Source organism: Emydura macquarii, unplaced genomic scaffold (genome assembly GCF_026122565.2).
Source record: "Emydura macquarii macquarii isolate MOO-44397 ecotype Brisbane River unplaced genomic scaffold, CSIRO-AGI_Emac_v2 contig_968, whole genome shotgun sequence".
NCBI classification, from domain to species: Eukaryota; Metazoa; Chordata; order Testudines; family Chelidae; genus Emydura; species Emydura macquarii.
Window position 1 is genome coordinate 9,098,798 of NW_027131105.1, and position 14,561 is coordinate 9,113,358.

A 14,561-nucleotide genomic window follows, 5' to 3' on the forward strand; every position below is an offset into this window, starting at 1 on the left:
TCTAAACTGTTTCAGATAAATATTTGGTTTATCAAGTGTCACACATTCACCAGAATGGATGAGAGGGATACTACAACAATTAAATACTGGGATGGAAGCCAATGGAAGCAAGTGCAGTAGTATTAGCACTATGCAGTTCTTACAGATTTGTTTCTTAGAACAGGAAGTTGATTGGTTAGTTTGCCAAATTCCAAATCTAAATATAAATCACTGGGATGGATGATCCCAATGAACCTGCTGAGTTTACATTCAGAGTTAGTTCCTATCTCTGCAAATGAAAGAAAACACTGGAAGATTTTAGGAGGTGCTGAAATACTGAAATTTTATTACAAAAATATATTTGCAAACATACAAAATTTTGGATGAAAAAATGCTAATTCTTAAACATTTATGCAATAACTTAATATTTGCAAACATACATATATGGTATAAGGAATTTCATACTATACCATACCATAATGTTAGTGATGCAGTATCTACATTTACTGACTTTAAAAAAAACTGTTTGCATACCATGTTTCCAGAAATCATTACTAAAAATCCCAATGTCTTGAGCATCTTCACACTGTAAGAACATGCAAGTGAACAATAACTGGTGCAGCCAAAAGTGGTAGAAATCAGACAGTTAAAAATGCATACTGTACATTTAAAAAAAATCCCACCATGTGCCCATACACAGAATAGATAAAAATAAATAGACCGTCAGGGAAAGATATTGCAATTTTTTCCAATTTAAAGTGGAAAGAATATATTGCATCTTAACATTTTCACAACCATGTCAGACTAAACTGAGGTGAAATATATTGCACACATTCCTCCTGTAAAGATAAGCTGTAAGCAAGAAGCAATTCAAAGAACTGGGAAAAAGTGGCTGATTTCTCACATACCTTTAAAGATAACATTCCAAAGCAATCACTCTCTTCGGAAAGTTTCTCAGTAATTACATACTTGACTAGATAGGGCATTATAGGTTCAATGAATGTACCAAAAAACGAAGCAAAACAAAATGTAGGCAAAATGAAATATGTCCAGCAGCAAATGTTCCAACATGTTGAATATCAGTACCTGGCAAGTCAAATATTTATTATAAGAAACTAAAATTAATAATCACTCTTGCAGTTTCACACTTTGCCTAAATTCTTTTGCAAATGTTTTCTACTCTGACATGATATGCTGCTTCCAAATTAATAGCTGTTCAGCGCCTTTCATACAACTTTGCAATATTAATATAATAGCGACAAAACCAGGAAACAATCTTAATTTGTGACTAAAATAAAGCTGTAGATCTTAAAACCATCTTGGATTAGAAGGCTATCATTTTTTAAAGTGACTTAACATTGACCACTGAAAACACATGCTTAGACAGAATAAAATTAATTTTGGGAATATAGTCTACACTAATCATTTTCACTCGCAGAACTAATGAGTACAATCATATCAAGTAGTAGTTTTACCAAAATAAAAAGTCACTTTTAATGATCATGTTAAGTAGCTGTGATGACCCATGGTAAGTTGCTATGCATTAGTTATCAGTACATGCAGCCTACATGAATCAAGCAATGAAACGAGCTTGACAATTTTAGAATACAAAAATTCAAAATAGCCCAAGAGGTCAAGCAACTTCCACATTATAAAACATCTCCAGTTTTACGCTGCAGCAGAGCTTCTGTTTTACAATGCAGTTCTTCATTAAAGAAGTTTATCTGTTAAATCTGGTCATATTACAGAAAGCACTACCATGGCACTCTGCATATTCTACACAGTCTAATAGTGTAGTATATTACAGGAAACTATTCTCCCAGTGTGCGTTTGTTACACATACAGCAGGTGGAGTAAATGTGAGTAAGAATTCAATGTGAACAGAAATCAGTTGTAATAATTAGAAAGCTTGCTTAGTCACTCTAAGTTAAATTCATTTTGCAAGCTGGGAAGAAGACACTTTTTCAGGCTAATATAATATAAAAATTAAGAGAACTTGGATGTACCAACCTCTTGTTGAGGTCTCCTGGACAATTATAACACAAACACATTAAACAAAAATGTAAAATGTCTGTGTTTTAGATCATAATCAAACCCTCCTAATGTTGTTGCTATTTAAAAACAACATTCCCTTTATCATCAATTGTTCCCGACTTACAGACTTAAAATGACAGTACAATCCATATGAGGGAAATCCTGAGTGTCCCATCATTTCTATAAATCTTTGGATATGACATTTTAAGGATGTGAGTGAATTTAACTGAAAATTAACAGAAATATTTGTAACAGGTATCTCAATAACTCCTTATCTCCTTTTTATACTTGGGAACTCCTCCTTCCACCTACCTTTCTTTTCAAGGATAGTAGAAATGCCCATAAAAGTCAAGAAAGTACTGCTTCAGTCTTTGCTGAAGCCAGAGAAAGACTTTTGTTTGAGGGTCTTGGTTATTGTCTACTAGGACTATATTCAAGAGCACAGCTCTTAGTTTGGCATTTTTTCCCGTTCTTTCTCCTGCAAAAAGGTCCTCACATATTTTATTTGAATTAGGTGTATAGGTTTAGATAAACTAATCAAATTCACATTGCTTTGTGCTTGGGCACACTATTATAATTCTAATATGTGAGAAGGAAGGTCGCCTTCTTCAGTACAAGGTCCAGAAAGTCTTTGTTGCTGAATTCAAATGCTACCATTAATGCTAATATAATTCTTCGTAAATGTGCATGATCACTAGCATGTCTCCCTGAATTCTGCACATGAACATAAAAATACTAAATATTTTTAATTGAAAATACTGAGCTCAAAAGCTGAAAAAGCTCTTCAGAAGGCAGATTTTGTTAAACAAAAAACTTTTCTATTCAAACTAAAACAGATAGACATGAAAAATGCAAACATTCTGTTATAATTAAGAAACACACGGATTTGTGATTGAGTCACAATTAAAGCTTAGATGATCATTTCCAATGAAATGACCCTGCACCCTTGACTATGTCAACATTATTACAACTAACCCCTAGGATATTCTATTTTATAGAACCAAACAAAACTTGTTCCTTCTTCATTGAAATAGTGCTTGGAAAAAATAAGCAAAGCATCCTAACTGGTTAAATTTACTAAAATTATTCTTTACCAAATATACCAAGACCTCTCTACTCAAAAACCATTCTTTAAAACTACTATTGCTGGAATCAACTGAGATCTACTTTAAAGTATTACTAACTACCTTTGCATGCCATACAGAAATAAATAAAAGTCACAGGTAGATCAATAGCAGCATAGTAAAATATCATTAGAGATTGTTTTCTGACTTCAAATGGGGAAACATGAAGAAGTCTGATTCTTACACTGGTACATACTGAAATGGGAAAGCATAGGTAAGAAGCATTCACTTTTCAGCTAAACAACTCTTTACTACACAATTTGAAAAAAAATGTGGAGGCAAGGGGTGAGTTTGCAATTGTTCCCCATCTGCATAGTTTTCAACACTACCACACCAACACCAGTGAGGAATGAAACTCAATTCTGGCACAGGCTCATCCTTAGCTTAACAGAAACAACATCTTTCAAATATCATATATAGCCCGAGGGGATAGGAAAATAATAGTCTTTGAGTGGTGTTCTCCCCCAGACCTAATTTTAAAAATTTACAGAATCAGACTGTTACTTAAAGAGCATATGATTACCCTATCCTAGGATTGTGCAAACTTTGGATTCTATCTTCTTAGAGAAACTGAGCATACTCCATTGGATATGTGTTTGTTGCCAAAAATCCAAAACCAAAAACTAAATAAACAGTTACAAAATAAGGATGTGCATTGGGTAGCGGCTATTTATTGGTCAGGAAGGGCAAAAGTATTTTTAACCCCCACTTCAAACATCCAGCTCCAAGCCTAACTGCAGTATCTTTTACTGCATGCCCACATTCCACCAACCACCCAGCTTGTTTTGATAAATGACCTCCCCAGCCTCTTCACAACTCTTAAAACAGGAAGTGGGTTTTACAACTGAGTTTTGTTCTGATCCGTGTAGTGTCCTGTACACTGGATAGTTTAAAACCAGCATTGCTCCCCTTAACTTTTCAGTACTGGAGATAGCTAGAAATACAAGTCAGAAAACATTTGCGCATTTACTTAATGCTAATGAAAGCTCAGATGCAACTACATTTTTTCATAGAAACAAAGTTTGCTGGTGATTATCACAGTGAAACCTAGATCACTTCTGATAAGATTACTTTTAGAAGTATTTTTAAGGAATAGCTTTTCCCAACAGGTTCAAAATTCAAGACACTGAAAACTAAATATTCTTTTTAAAAAATATTACAGCTTTATACATGAGGCATAATTGTTTCAGAAGCAGACATATTGTCAGTTGAACTGAATTAACTTCAATTATAGTTTGATGTCTGTATTCTTGGTCAGGACTTGCAAGTAGACTTCATGAACAGTACTGAGAAAACTGGAATCATTCTGCAGGAGGGGAAAAGAGCACATGCAGAACATTAACTAAAAACATATACTTAAGTGCTGAGTTTTCCTACTTAACTAGGCATAACTTAAACTCCAAGATGGGGCTTGTGTTTCTTCAGAGTGGAAATATAGTGAGGACTGGCTGAACTAAGGCACTGCTGCACAGACATCACATAGACTGAAAGAGCATGAGACTGGGGGGCCAGAGCCGTAAGATCCATTATTACACATTTCAAGTGTCCTAACATCAAGCACAAGCAGCACTGAGGGACAACAGCCACCATTCCAGCCCAGGCAATGTACCAGTAGTTGTAAGTGGAAGGAAGAGAAGGTGCACTATAGTCTTGGCCCTGGGTTGGAAGGTTTAAGTTCCAATGGCCCCCAGAATTCCTGCTCACTTCAACCACATCAAGTCCCATTATCTGGGCTTCGCTGGGATGCAGTGAATTTCGCTCTTTGTGCATTCCTGAACTTCAGTGACTCCCAAATCACTCTCCAAACAGTGCCAGCAATTATATGAAAATACTTTCTGCAATTACTTACACATCTAAGACCAGTTTTGGTTTGTGGTTTTTTTTTTTTTTTTTTTTTTTTTTGGGGGGGGGGGGGGGAAGGGGGGAGGAGGGAAAAGCACAGTGTGTTCCTGGGTCTAAAATCCTAGATCAATATATTATATGCACTATTTAAAGCTATTCTAGTTTTCTTGGGTTCCAACCATTCAAATGAGACATAATAGTAAAGCCTATAACCAACACCCAATCAACCAGCATGAAATGAGTATTCTTCTCCCTCAGCATTATTTGCACTTCAGACCTTTATATCCTTCTGCAGTCACTATTTATAGTAATCCCCCAGTGCTGGGGATGCTAATTTTGATCAGCATTCAGGTTCCTGCCTAAATACAACATATACAGGCTGCACATTAAAAGTAATGCCCTCTTTGGAACTGGAACAGCACAAATAGTGTCCTCAAGATTACAGGTGGACATCAGTGCAATCTGCCTCTGACAAAAAATATTTAAAAAAAAGACTGGCAGTTTGCAGGTTTTTCCTATTTTTCATGGGTCAGCACGTTTTTTTTGTTGCAGTTGCAGGTCCCGCCCCCTCCAAAAAAGCAGGTCATGCTGATGAACAAAAACTGGCCACCTAGCTTATGACATGACCATGAGACCTTTCCAGTCTGAACAATTCTATTACTAGGAGCTACGTTTCTGTAGTCTTATTTTTAGAGCTGCATTTTGCGTGCAAGATCTACTGATATCAGTGTGGAAAGAGCAAGAGAGCCCTGATGCGACACTGGTGGTAATTTTACAACAGAAAGAGGCTAAATGATCCCCTTACTATATGGATTCACTGAGGCCATGTCTACATTACATCGGTGTAACTACGACACTCAGGGGTGCGAAAAATCCACACCCCTGAATGACACAGTTATACCAGCCTAGCCCCCCAGTGTAGACAGCGCTATGTTGACTGGAGGACTTCTCCCGTTAACTTAGCTACCGCCTCTCCTGAAGGTGGATGGGAGCTTTCCCATCGGCGTAGTAGCGTCTTCATCAGTGCAGCTGTGCCGCTACAGCATTCTAAGTGTAGACCTGACCTGAGGAACTCTGCAGTCAAAGTTGCAAAACAGAATGGCAGCAGAAGTATTAATTGAAGCATTAAAGCTCACTCACTAAAAATTTGTAATTCATTAAATCAGAATGCATGCAGTTTCCATTTCAAGGTGAGCTCATCCTTCTAAAAAAGGAACAAAGAAAACTGATCTGTAACTGGAATATTTTGTTAAATAAAAATATAGTAGTCAAGTTACTTCCAGGCTGAGCTATTAATGAAATATATTTTGATTTTACATACATATTTTTAACTTCTTGTGGACAAAATCCTGTACCAAGGCACTCCTTCCAGCACAAAAACCCACAGAAAGGCACAGATTTCTACAACTCTTCTCTTTATCCACAAATTCTCCAGATCCCATGAAATTTGCAAGAGGCTAGAGCAATCTATACAGAGGTCTATGCACAGGCCCCCGAGCTCCTTTCCACTCAGTGCAGATCCACTGGAGCTGTGCTGCCAAAGACAGCAGGCCTCAAGTCCACCCCTGGAACTCCCTTTAAGAGAGAGCTAAGCAACAGGAGGGGCTCCATAGGAATGTTAATACATCCTGAAGCTGCATTAACTTTTCTGCAGATTTTCAGAGATGTATGTGGATGGAGATGGAAGAGGACCAATGCATGTCCCTTGTGGCCTTTCCCTTAGCCGTTCCCCACCTCATCACTAATCCTGGATCCCACAGAGGAAATAAATTGTGCCATCCTGAGAAGGAAGACAGTTGAGTCAAGGGACCACCTCCTCACATGGGACCTGTGTGGAATCATAAGGCTTCCAACAGTGCTGAGCTCTTGTAATGTCTATTGAATCCAACGGGAGTTACAAGTGTACAGAGTCTCATTACTTGCCTCTGTATTCAGAAAAAACCCAAAGAGGTTTAATCTGATACTGACAGTACCTTTATTAGATGTATTAAGGTTTCCTGTAGCTGAGACCTACTGAGAACAGTAGGAGATATTGTCTGAATTTCTGTTGCTCCTAGTGTTAGAGGAGAAGAGGAGCTGGCTTTATTCTCCATTTCAGTGGATTTTGAAGCTGACTGCTGGAAAACACTCGGAGACAAGAGGATTGAAGGAGTCACTGTAGTTGTGGCTGTAACAAACTGTGGAGGTGCAACCTGCAAAAGAAAGGAAAATAATTAAGCACTTAGGTACTGTGGAGATGAGTGACTTTATGAGAACCTGGATGAATTAACTACTGTTACTATATATGTTGTGTAAATAGAAATTTAGAGTGCTACATTTTACCGTTTAAAACTATGACAGGGATGAGAAAAGTGTCCAAAGTTTTCTCTTTATTCTTAGTGCAGATTTAATTTTTGTTAAGGTCAAATAAATCCATTAATTACATTAAAATTTGGAGGATTTAAAATGGCTCCATTTGAAATCTCACTGCTGGTGTGTCTAACTGTGCTTTGGATCTTTTGATCTCAAACTTTTTTTTTTTTAAAACACTTGGCACTTTAGGTAGCTGTAGAGCTGAAAAAAATCTTATGTGTAGGCAATTTAAAAAAAACCAAAACTTCTAATACAAATAGAACCATATATGACGTGATTTCAAAGACGACAGGATGGAGAAAATAGATTAATCAACTACTGGGAGGCATTAGGAACGTCAGGAATCCTAGGGAATTTAGCAGCTCTTCAGGGCACTGAGACCCAGGATGACCATTATCATACTGAGCTCCTTAAAATGTATACTTGGAGAAACAAATAGGCATTTGTAGACTAAGACACAAAATATAAGTATAAAATGTTAAAGCTGTAAGTAAGTGCTTTTGAGCTTAATTAGTTGAGTCACAAAAGTTTTATATTTGTAAAGCAAACTGATTTAGGAGCTGAACAAGATACAGATTTATCTTCTCTGTAGGCACAATTCTTCTCTGCAATCGCTACCTTTTAGTGTTCTTAACTCTGCACAATGCAAATCAGAGTAGCAAGAACGGAGGGTTTGTCTACACTTACAGCGCTGCAGCTGCACTACTGTAGCGCTTAGTAAAGATGCCACCTACGCCGGCAGGAAAGCTTCTCCAGTTGACATAGCACTGTCTATACTGGGAATTTGGTTGATACAACTGCATCGCCCAGAGATGTAGGTTTTCCACATTCCTGAGTGATATAGTTATACCAGCATAAGTTTGTAGTGTAGACCAGGGCTGAGACTGTCAACAAGGTAATTCAGTGGCCCAAAGGCAAGTCCTCCGGGGGGAGGGAGGGTGCGCAATAAAAAAGGCTATTACGTGTTTCATATAGGATTAAAATTTTTCAGCCAACTGTTCGTCAAATTGCTCTGTTCCTCTTAAGCCTGGAATATGGAGGCCCTGGATTTATTTTCCAGGGTCTCCAGCCTCCAACCAAGCACAACATTATATTGAACCAAAATACCCAATAATAATTTGGAGTCAGTGAAATTAATTTTAAATTTGATCCTACTCTTTAATTATAGCTCATCAGTCACTTTCAGTTAGTTTGCTTTCCATTTTTAAAAGTATACACCCACAACTTTGGATTCATTTTCCTTTTATTAACTTCTATAAAGAACTCACTATAACAATATCTTGTCCAGAAGTTTAAGACTCCTCCCCCCAAAAAATGTCAGAATGCTAGATCTGTTTGAGTGAAGTTGGGAAAGCTCATCCTCAGGTGATTAATCTGAAGACTCCCCGTCACTTCAGTTTTATATTGAATATACTGATCTACCTGCTTCTTTTGCTAAGGCTTCCTGGCTAACCAACGTATTTGGGATTAAGTTTGAAAACATCAACAGTTTCACCAAAAGAGGAAAGTGGAAATAAAGCACCCATAGGTATAATATAAATAAATGACCTAAATAAACTTTAAACACACAAAAAAAAAAACCAAACAGCTTTCCTTGGAAATTCAAAATCTTCCATTAAAAAAACAAACAAACAGGGCAAAACTATTCACTCTGAATATTCACATTGAGAGTCATAACAAAAGGGTTAAACCCCGCAAAATATATCTTAAATTCAACATAGTAGGGAAAATAACCAGTAAGACTGAATTTGAAAATCATGACAGCACATTTAAATCAGCAAATGTAGTTAGTGCCACAACACCAGCACACTGAATTGTGTTGGAGCTCAAAAGTGATGCATTTGTTACCATGGACACATTACTTAACTGATCATTGACTACTGGCCAATTTACAGACTGCACTGAACTGTGAACAAAGTCATTTTGCTGCCCTCCCGATTAGAGATGAACATGCTACTAAAGCAGCTTTTATATAATGCAAGAGGATTTAGAATGGCATGATTTAGGAATAGTGTTTAAAAGCCTTACGATTCATGATTTTTGTAAAGCCACTAATCAGTTTAGATGCTGCTGGTCACCAACAAGGACTACATTTTACTGTGTATTTCATTTAGACATAAATAATTAAATAAAAATCATTAGAGGTCAAGTATGTTGTAAAAGGTATGATTCTTGCTTTTTGGCTACTGCTAATTATTTTCTGACTGGACTCTCAAATAAATAGTTCATTTTGATATTATATTGACCTGGATGTTCAAAGATTATTCTTTTGTGGTTCTAACAATCTGAAAACAGAATCTATAAAAACGGGAAGTAGTGATCACAATGATTACTGTTATCACCTGGCTACAAATTGCACTCACAACTAGTTTATGCTAGAGCACACTACTTTTTGGTACCATCCTTCCCTTTCCCCCACATCCATTTGTTCCATCTACCTGTTATGTCTGTCTTGTCTTTTAGATTGTAAGCTGTTTGGGGGCAGAGACTATCATTTACCATGTTTGCATAGTGCCTCGAATAGATTAAGGGCCCTCGGTGTTACTCCAACATAAACATTAAGCAAAAATAATTATGGAAATATGGAGTTCTCTACTTACTGCTTTTCTATTACCATCAACTACAATTGAAAACATTTTAAAAAACTGCTACTGGTTCAAACTGAACCTGGAATTGGAGAGTCAAGATATATTCCTTCTAGCTCCTGCATCACCACCAGCAATAAAGATGATGCAGGCTGCTATTCCTGTTCATACTGCATGAGGCAGAAGAGACTAGTTCACTCTCCCATAGTACAGCGTAGCTAACATGCAGGGAAGAAATCTCATAGTAAAGAGAAGCCATTTTTAGTATACAGTCTCTTTCCTGACCATAACAACATTTTACAAACATTCAGAGGTGGAAACATGATTAATGGGCACTTTAAAGACTAGTCTTGTACTCAGCCTTCAAGATACAATACATTATTTGCCGTAAAAATAAAGAACTTTGACATGAGAAAATATTTAATTTGTTGGAGGAAAGTTTATATGCTTACTTGGCTGGCTTTTGGCAAAGCCTTGGGCTGTGGAAATATTTCTGGCTCCTTGTTTTGCTGTATGGTCTACAATTAAAAAGAAAGTGTGGTACACGTTATTGTGAGCATCTGATTTTCCATTAGTGTTATCTTCTGTTCTTCTCCCACTAAATTATATATTTTCTTTTTTTAAAATATTAATATTTAAAAATATTTAATATATTTCTCTATTTTATTTTATTACAAGTCAAATGCCTACAATAAAACAGACATGGTATCCAATTCTATGCAGATTTTTATATTTATATATATTTCACAAATGGAGCAAAAATTATAGCTCAAAACATATATTATAATCCAAGGCAAATTGAAAATACAAGCTTAGAGTCTACATTTGAAGATTGCAGAATCAACAACCCTTCAACCATACTTAAAAAATTCCAAGGACAGGGATTATAGAAGTTAATTTCTTTGTAAAAAAAAAAATGTCTTGGAACCCAAAATGTAAAGGTACACTGGAAAATAACCAACCAAGCTCAACAAAATGAAGTGCTCAATAAATTTTAATAGACAAGATCATGAAGTTCACAGAAAAATTCTATCAATGTTTTGCTAAAAGCAGATGTAAAAACCTCAATATATAATTGAAATCTGAGAATACTGTAGTCTGCTAGGATTTCAGAAAGAGTATTTTAAATCAATTACATGCAGTACACAGCAGACATTTTTGGAAATTTCCAAAGAGGAAGTCACAATATTCCAAGACAAATGTATGTAAAAAAGATATACACAAAAAATACTACAACAAATCCTTTGACATCCTTGAAAAAATAGCTTTATAACAGTCCTAGCTAGGGTAGTCTGCCAGTGATTCTCAAGATAAAAGTGATCTCTGAAAACCAAAACTAAATCCATGATTCGGAGAGAGAAAATCTCATTTATCTGAACTGCAAGAGATCAATACTTTTCTTGATAACTTCAAGGCCAAAAAAACACCCAACAAAACAAAATTCAAAGAACCAAAACAACCCCCCCCCATATAAACAACAGTTTGGCTGTACTTGTATTAAGACTCAATGATATGACATAACAGTTGGAAGATCCCTTGAATTAGTTTGTGGGAGAACACATTTAAATACTGCCCAAAGCACATGAGGGTTTAAATCTATGGAGAATATTTCTCAATAGGAACATGCTGACATATGGGTGGGAGGGGTATGTGGAGAGGGAAAAACAGAGATGCATTGAATCTGCACTTGAAAAGGGCAGTTTCCAAGGATAACAAACCAATGACACTCAACAAATCCAGTCAAGGGGCAGTTCCAAATTCCCAGCCAGTTTTGCTAAATGCTCTAAGAGGGTGCCATGATCCACAGCTTCAAAAGCTATGACAAGGTTTAGCAGCTGTTGGAAGAAAGAAAGAATACAGCTCAGAAATGCAGTGCTCAAATCATTAAACATCGGATGGAGGATGGTAGTATCAATGCTGTACCAGGTCCAAACAAAACAGCGTCAAAACTTTTAATAAACAGGTGATCTCTAGCAAGATGATCCTACTATGTAGCAGCCATAACCTACTCTAAAAAAAAAAAAATCTTTGATTAAAAATGAAAGGAGATTAGACAATTTGAAACTGGATAATTTAAAAGCCTACACAATGAAAAGCAAGACTTTTTAAATAACAGGAATGGCAGTATTCTCTGAAGGAGGGAGAAAGTCAATACCTAAAATTACAGAATTTTTTAATCCATACAAAAACAAGCACTGGGCTGAAGGACACTTCTTAAGGTGACAAAAAGGCAAAGACAGAGGGGAAAAGGTCATAATCTGCTGGTCTCAAGCCACCTCTACAGTAAGTAGTACAGGAACTGGAAGAATTTTCTATGTGAAAATAGCCACTTCAACCTGAATCAATCAGCAAGAAAACCAAAAGTATGCTGACAACCTGAAGGGGTCAGCAATTGGGAGCTAAAGGGATGGAAGCAGAATTAGTATCCTCCCTTGTTAGTTTATTAAAAAAGGGTGTTCGACCTTTCTAAACCTCTCACTGGCTGACAGTAAAGTCTTAAGGATCTTGGAATTATCAGTAAAACAGTCAGAATCCTACTACAGTACTATCGTAAGTATGAACATCAGCTAGCCCAGGAGTGGCTACCAAATTTTCAAATATTGCTGATCCAAGACGAAATGCACTGGGTGACAGTAAATGCACTGAGAAAATGGATACTTAAAAATGGATAAGGTGATGGCCCAAAAGTGGAAGACAGCAAAAATAAGCAGATGCAATCAAGCAAAATTACTTAACTATGTCTGATTCATAGATTCCAAGGCCAAAAGGGATTGTTGTGATCATCTAGTCAGACTTCCTGAATAACATAGGCCAGAGAACTTCCCCAAAATAATTCCTAGAGCACTGCTTTTAAAAAAATATACTGTGTTGATTTAAAAATTGACAGTGAAGGAGAATCCACCATGACCCTTGTTCCAATGGTTTATTACCCTCACTGCTAAAATGTATGCCTTATTTCCAATCTAAATTTGCCTAGCTTCCACTTTCAGCCATTGGATCTTGTCTTTCTCTACTAGAATGAAGAGCCCATTATTAAGAATTTGTTCCCACGTAGGTACTTACAGGCTGTAATCAAGTCACTCCTTAACCTCTCTTTGTTAAGCAAAATAGACTCAAGAGCTCAATCTATCACTGTAAGGCATCTTTTCTAATCCTTTACTCATTCTTGTGGCTGTTCTCTCCAATTTATCAACACCATTTTTGAACTGTGGACACTAGAATTGGACACAGTACTCCAGCAGTGGTCGCACAAGCACAAATGTAAGATAACCTCTTTACTCCTATTCAAAAGTCCCATTAATGCATCCAAGGATTACACTGGGCCTTTTGGCAACATCGTCGTACTGGGAGCTCATGTTCAGATGATCATCCATCACAACTCCCAAATTTTTTCCAATCACTCCTTCCCAGGATAGAGACCCCCATCCTCTAAGTATAAATATCCTTTGTTCATAGATATATACATTTAGCTGTATTAACATTCGTATTGTTTGCTTAAACCCAATTTACCAAGTGATCCAGATCTCTGTCTTAGTGACGCATCTTTCTCACTATTTACCACTCCCCCAATTTTTGGGTCACCTGCAAACTTTATCAGTGATGATTTTATGTTTTCTTCCAGCTCATTAATAAAATGTTAAGAAGCACAGGGATTGGTTCTTGGCCCTCCAGGACCCCAGTAGGAACATACCTGCTTGATAATGATTCCCTGTTTACAATCACCTCTTGATGAAGTGCATCAGCACAGTGAAATGAAGAGAACATAAATGTTCTGTAAATACATCTGCTTAATCTACATAGAATGCTAAAAACACAAGACTAAAATTCGGGATGACTCCATAACAAGGTGCAAGAGAAAATCCATCTGTTTAGAAGGAAGATCAACTATAGCTTGTTCAGGTTAATTAACACTACCATAAAAGTAGCTAATAGCATGCAATCGCACTCACAGGTGTAAATATAAATGGTGAGTTTGCACAAAACTAAACAATATCAAAACCAAACCACAGCTCTGCACAACAGCATTGTACTTCCAAGCTGTGTCTCAAAACCTTTTGTGCTTACATTTATATTGGGGGTATTGGCTTCCATACATGGGAAGTCTCACTACTCTTAATTGGGTCTCAGAAAAAAAGTTTAGCAATAAAGTTCTGGAAATAAGACTAAGATGAAACATCACTGACTTCAAAGCGGTCTACATAAGGTATAGATCACAAATTATTACCCATTCAACTTGACAACCAATTGCCTCTCAGAGGTATTACCAAACAAGGAACTAAGTCCAAAATAGAAATGGTGAAGCACTTTCAGGGAATGACAAAGAGCAAACTGAAGACAGGACAATAATATTAATTGTATACCTTCAAAAAACTCTGACTGGAACTTCTTATCGACTCCTGCAGCACTACTACAGAATTATCTAAGAAGGAGAACTGCAATGACACACCTTTATTCCACTTATCAGGAATTCACACCATCAGCATTCAGTAACATTTTTGCAATATAGACATAGGTGGACTACTTGCAGTATACTCATCCATGGTGATAGCAGCCTGATTAACTGTTCTTCTACAAACAGCTCTATCATTTACGATAGCCGAAAGTTACATAAAGCGAATAGTACCTATTGGCAGAGTTTAACTTT

The 14,561-nt window shown here is 36.7% G+C and overlaps 1 protein-coding gene across 1 annotated transcript in view; it reads right to left on the reverse strand.

Moving 5' to 3' along the window:
- Nucleotides 1-308: 308 nt before the first annotated feature.
- The window catches only part of DCP1A (decapping mRNA 1A), a 48,518-nt gene continuing 34,265 nt past the window's right edge, over nucleotides 309-14,561 (reverse strand). Inside the window, exons 8-10 of the mRNA XM_067544173.1 lie at nucleotides 10,369-10,434; nucleotides 6,953-7,171; nucleotides 309-4,443 (exon numbers count right to left, since the gene is read on the reverse strand). Coding sequence (XP_067400274.1) covers nucleotides 4,366-4,443; nucleotides 6,953-7,171; nucleotides 10,369-10,434 — 363 coding nt within the window. The 3' untranslated portion in view covers nucleotides 309-4,365. The remainder of the gene's footprint in view (nucleotides 4,444-6,952; nucleotides 7,172-10,368; nucleotides 10,435-14,561) is intronic.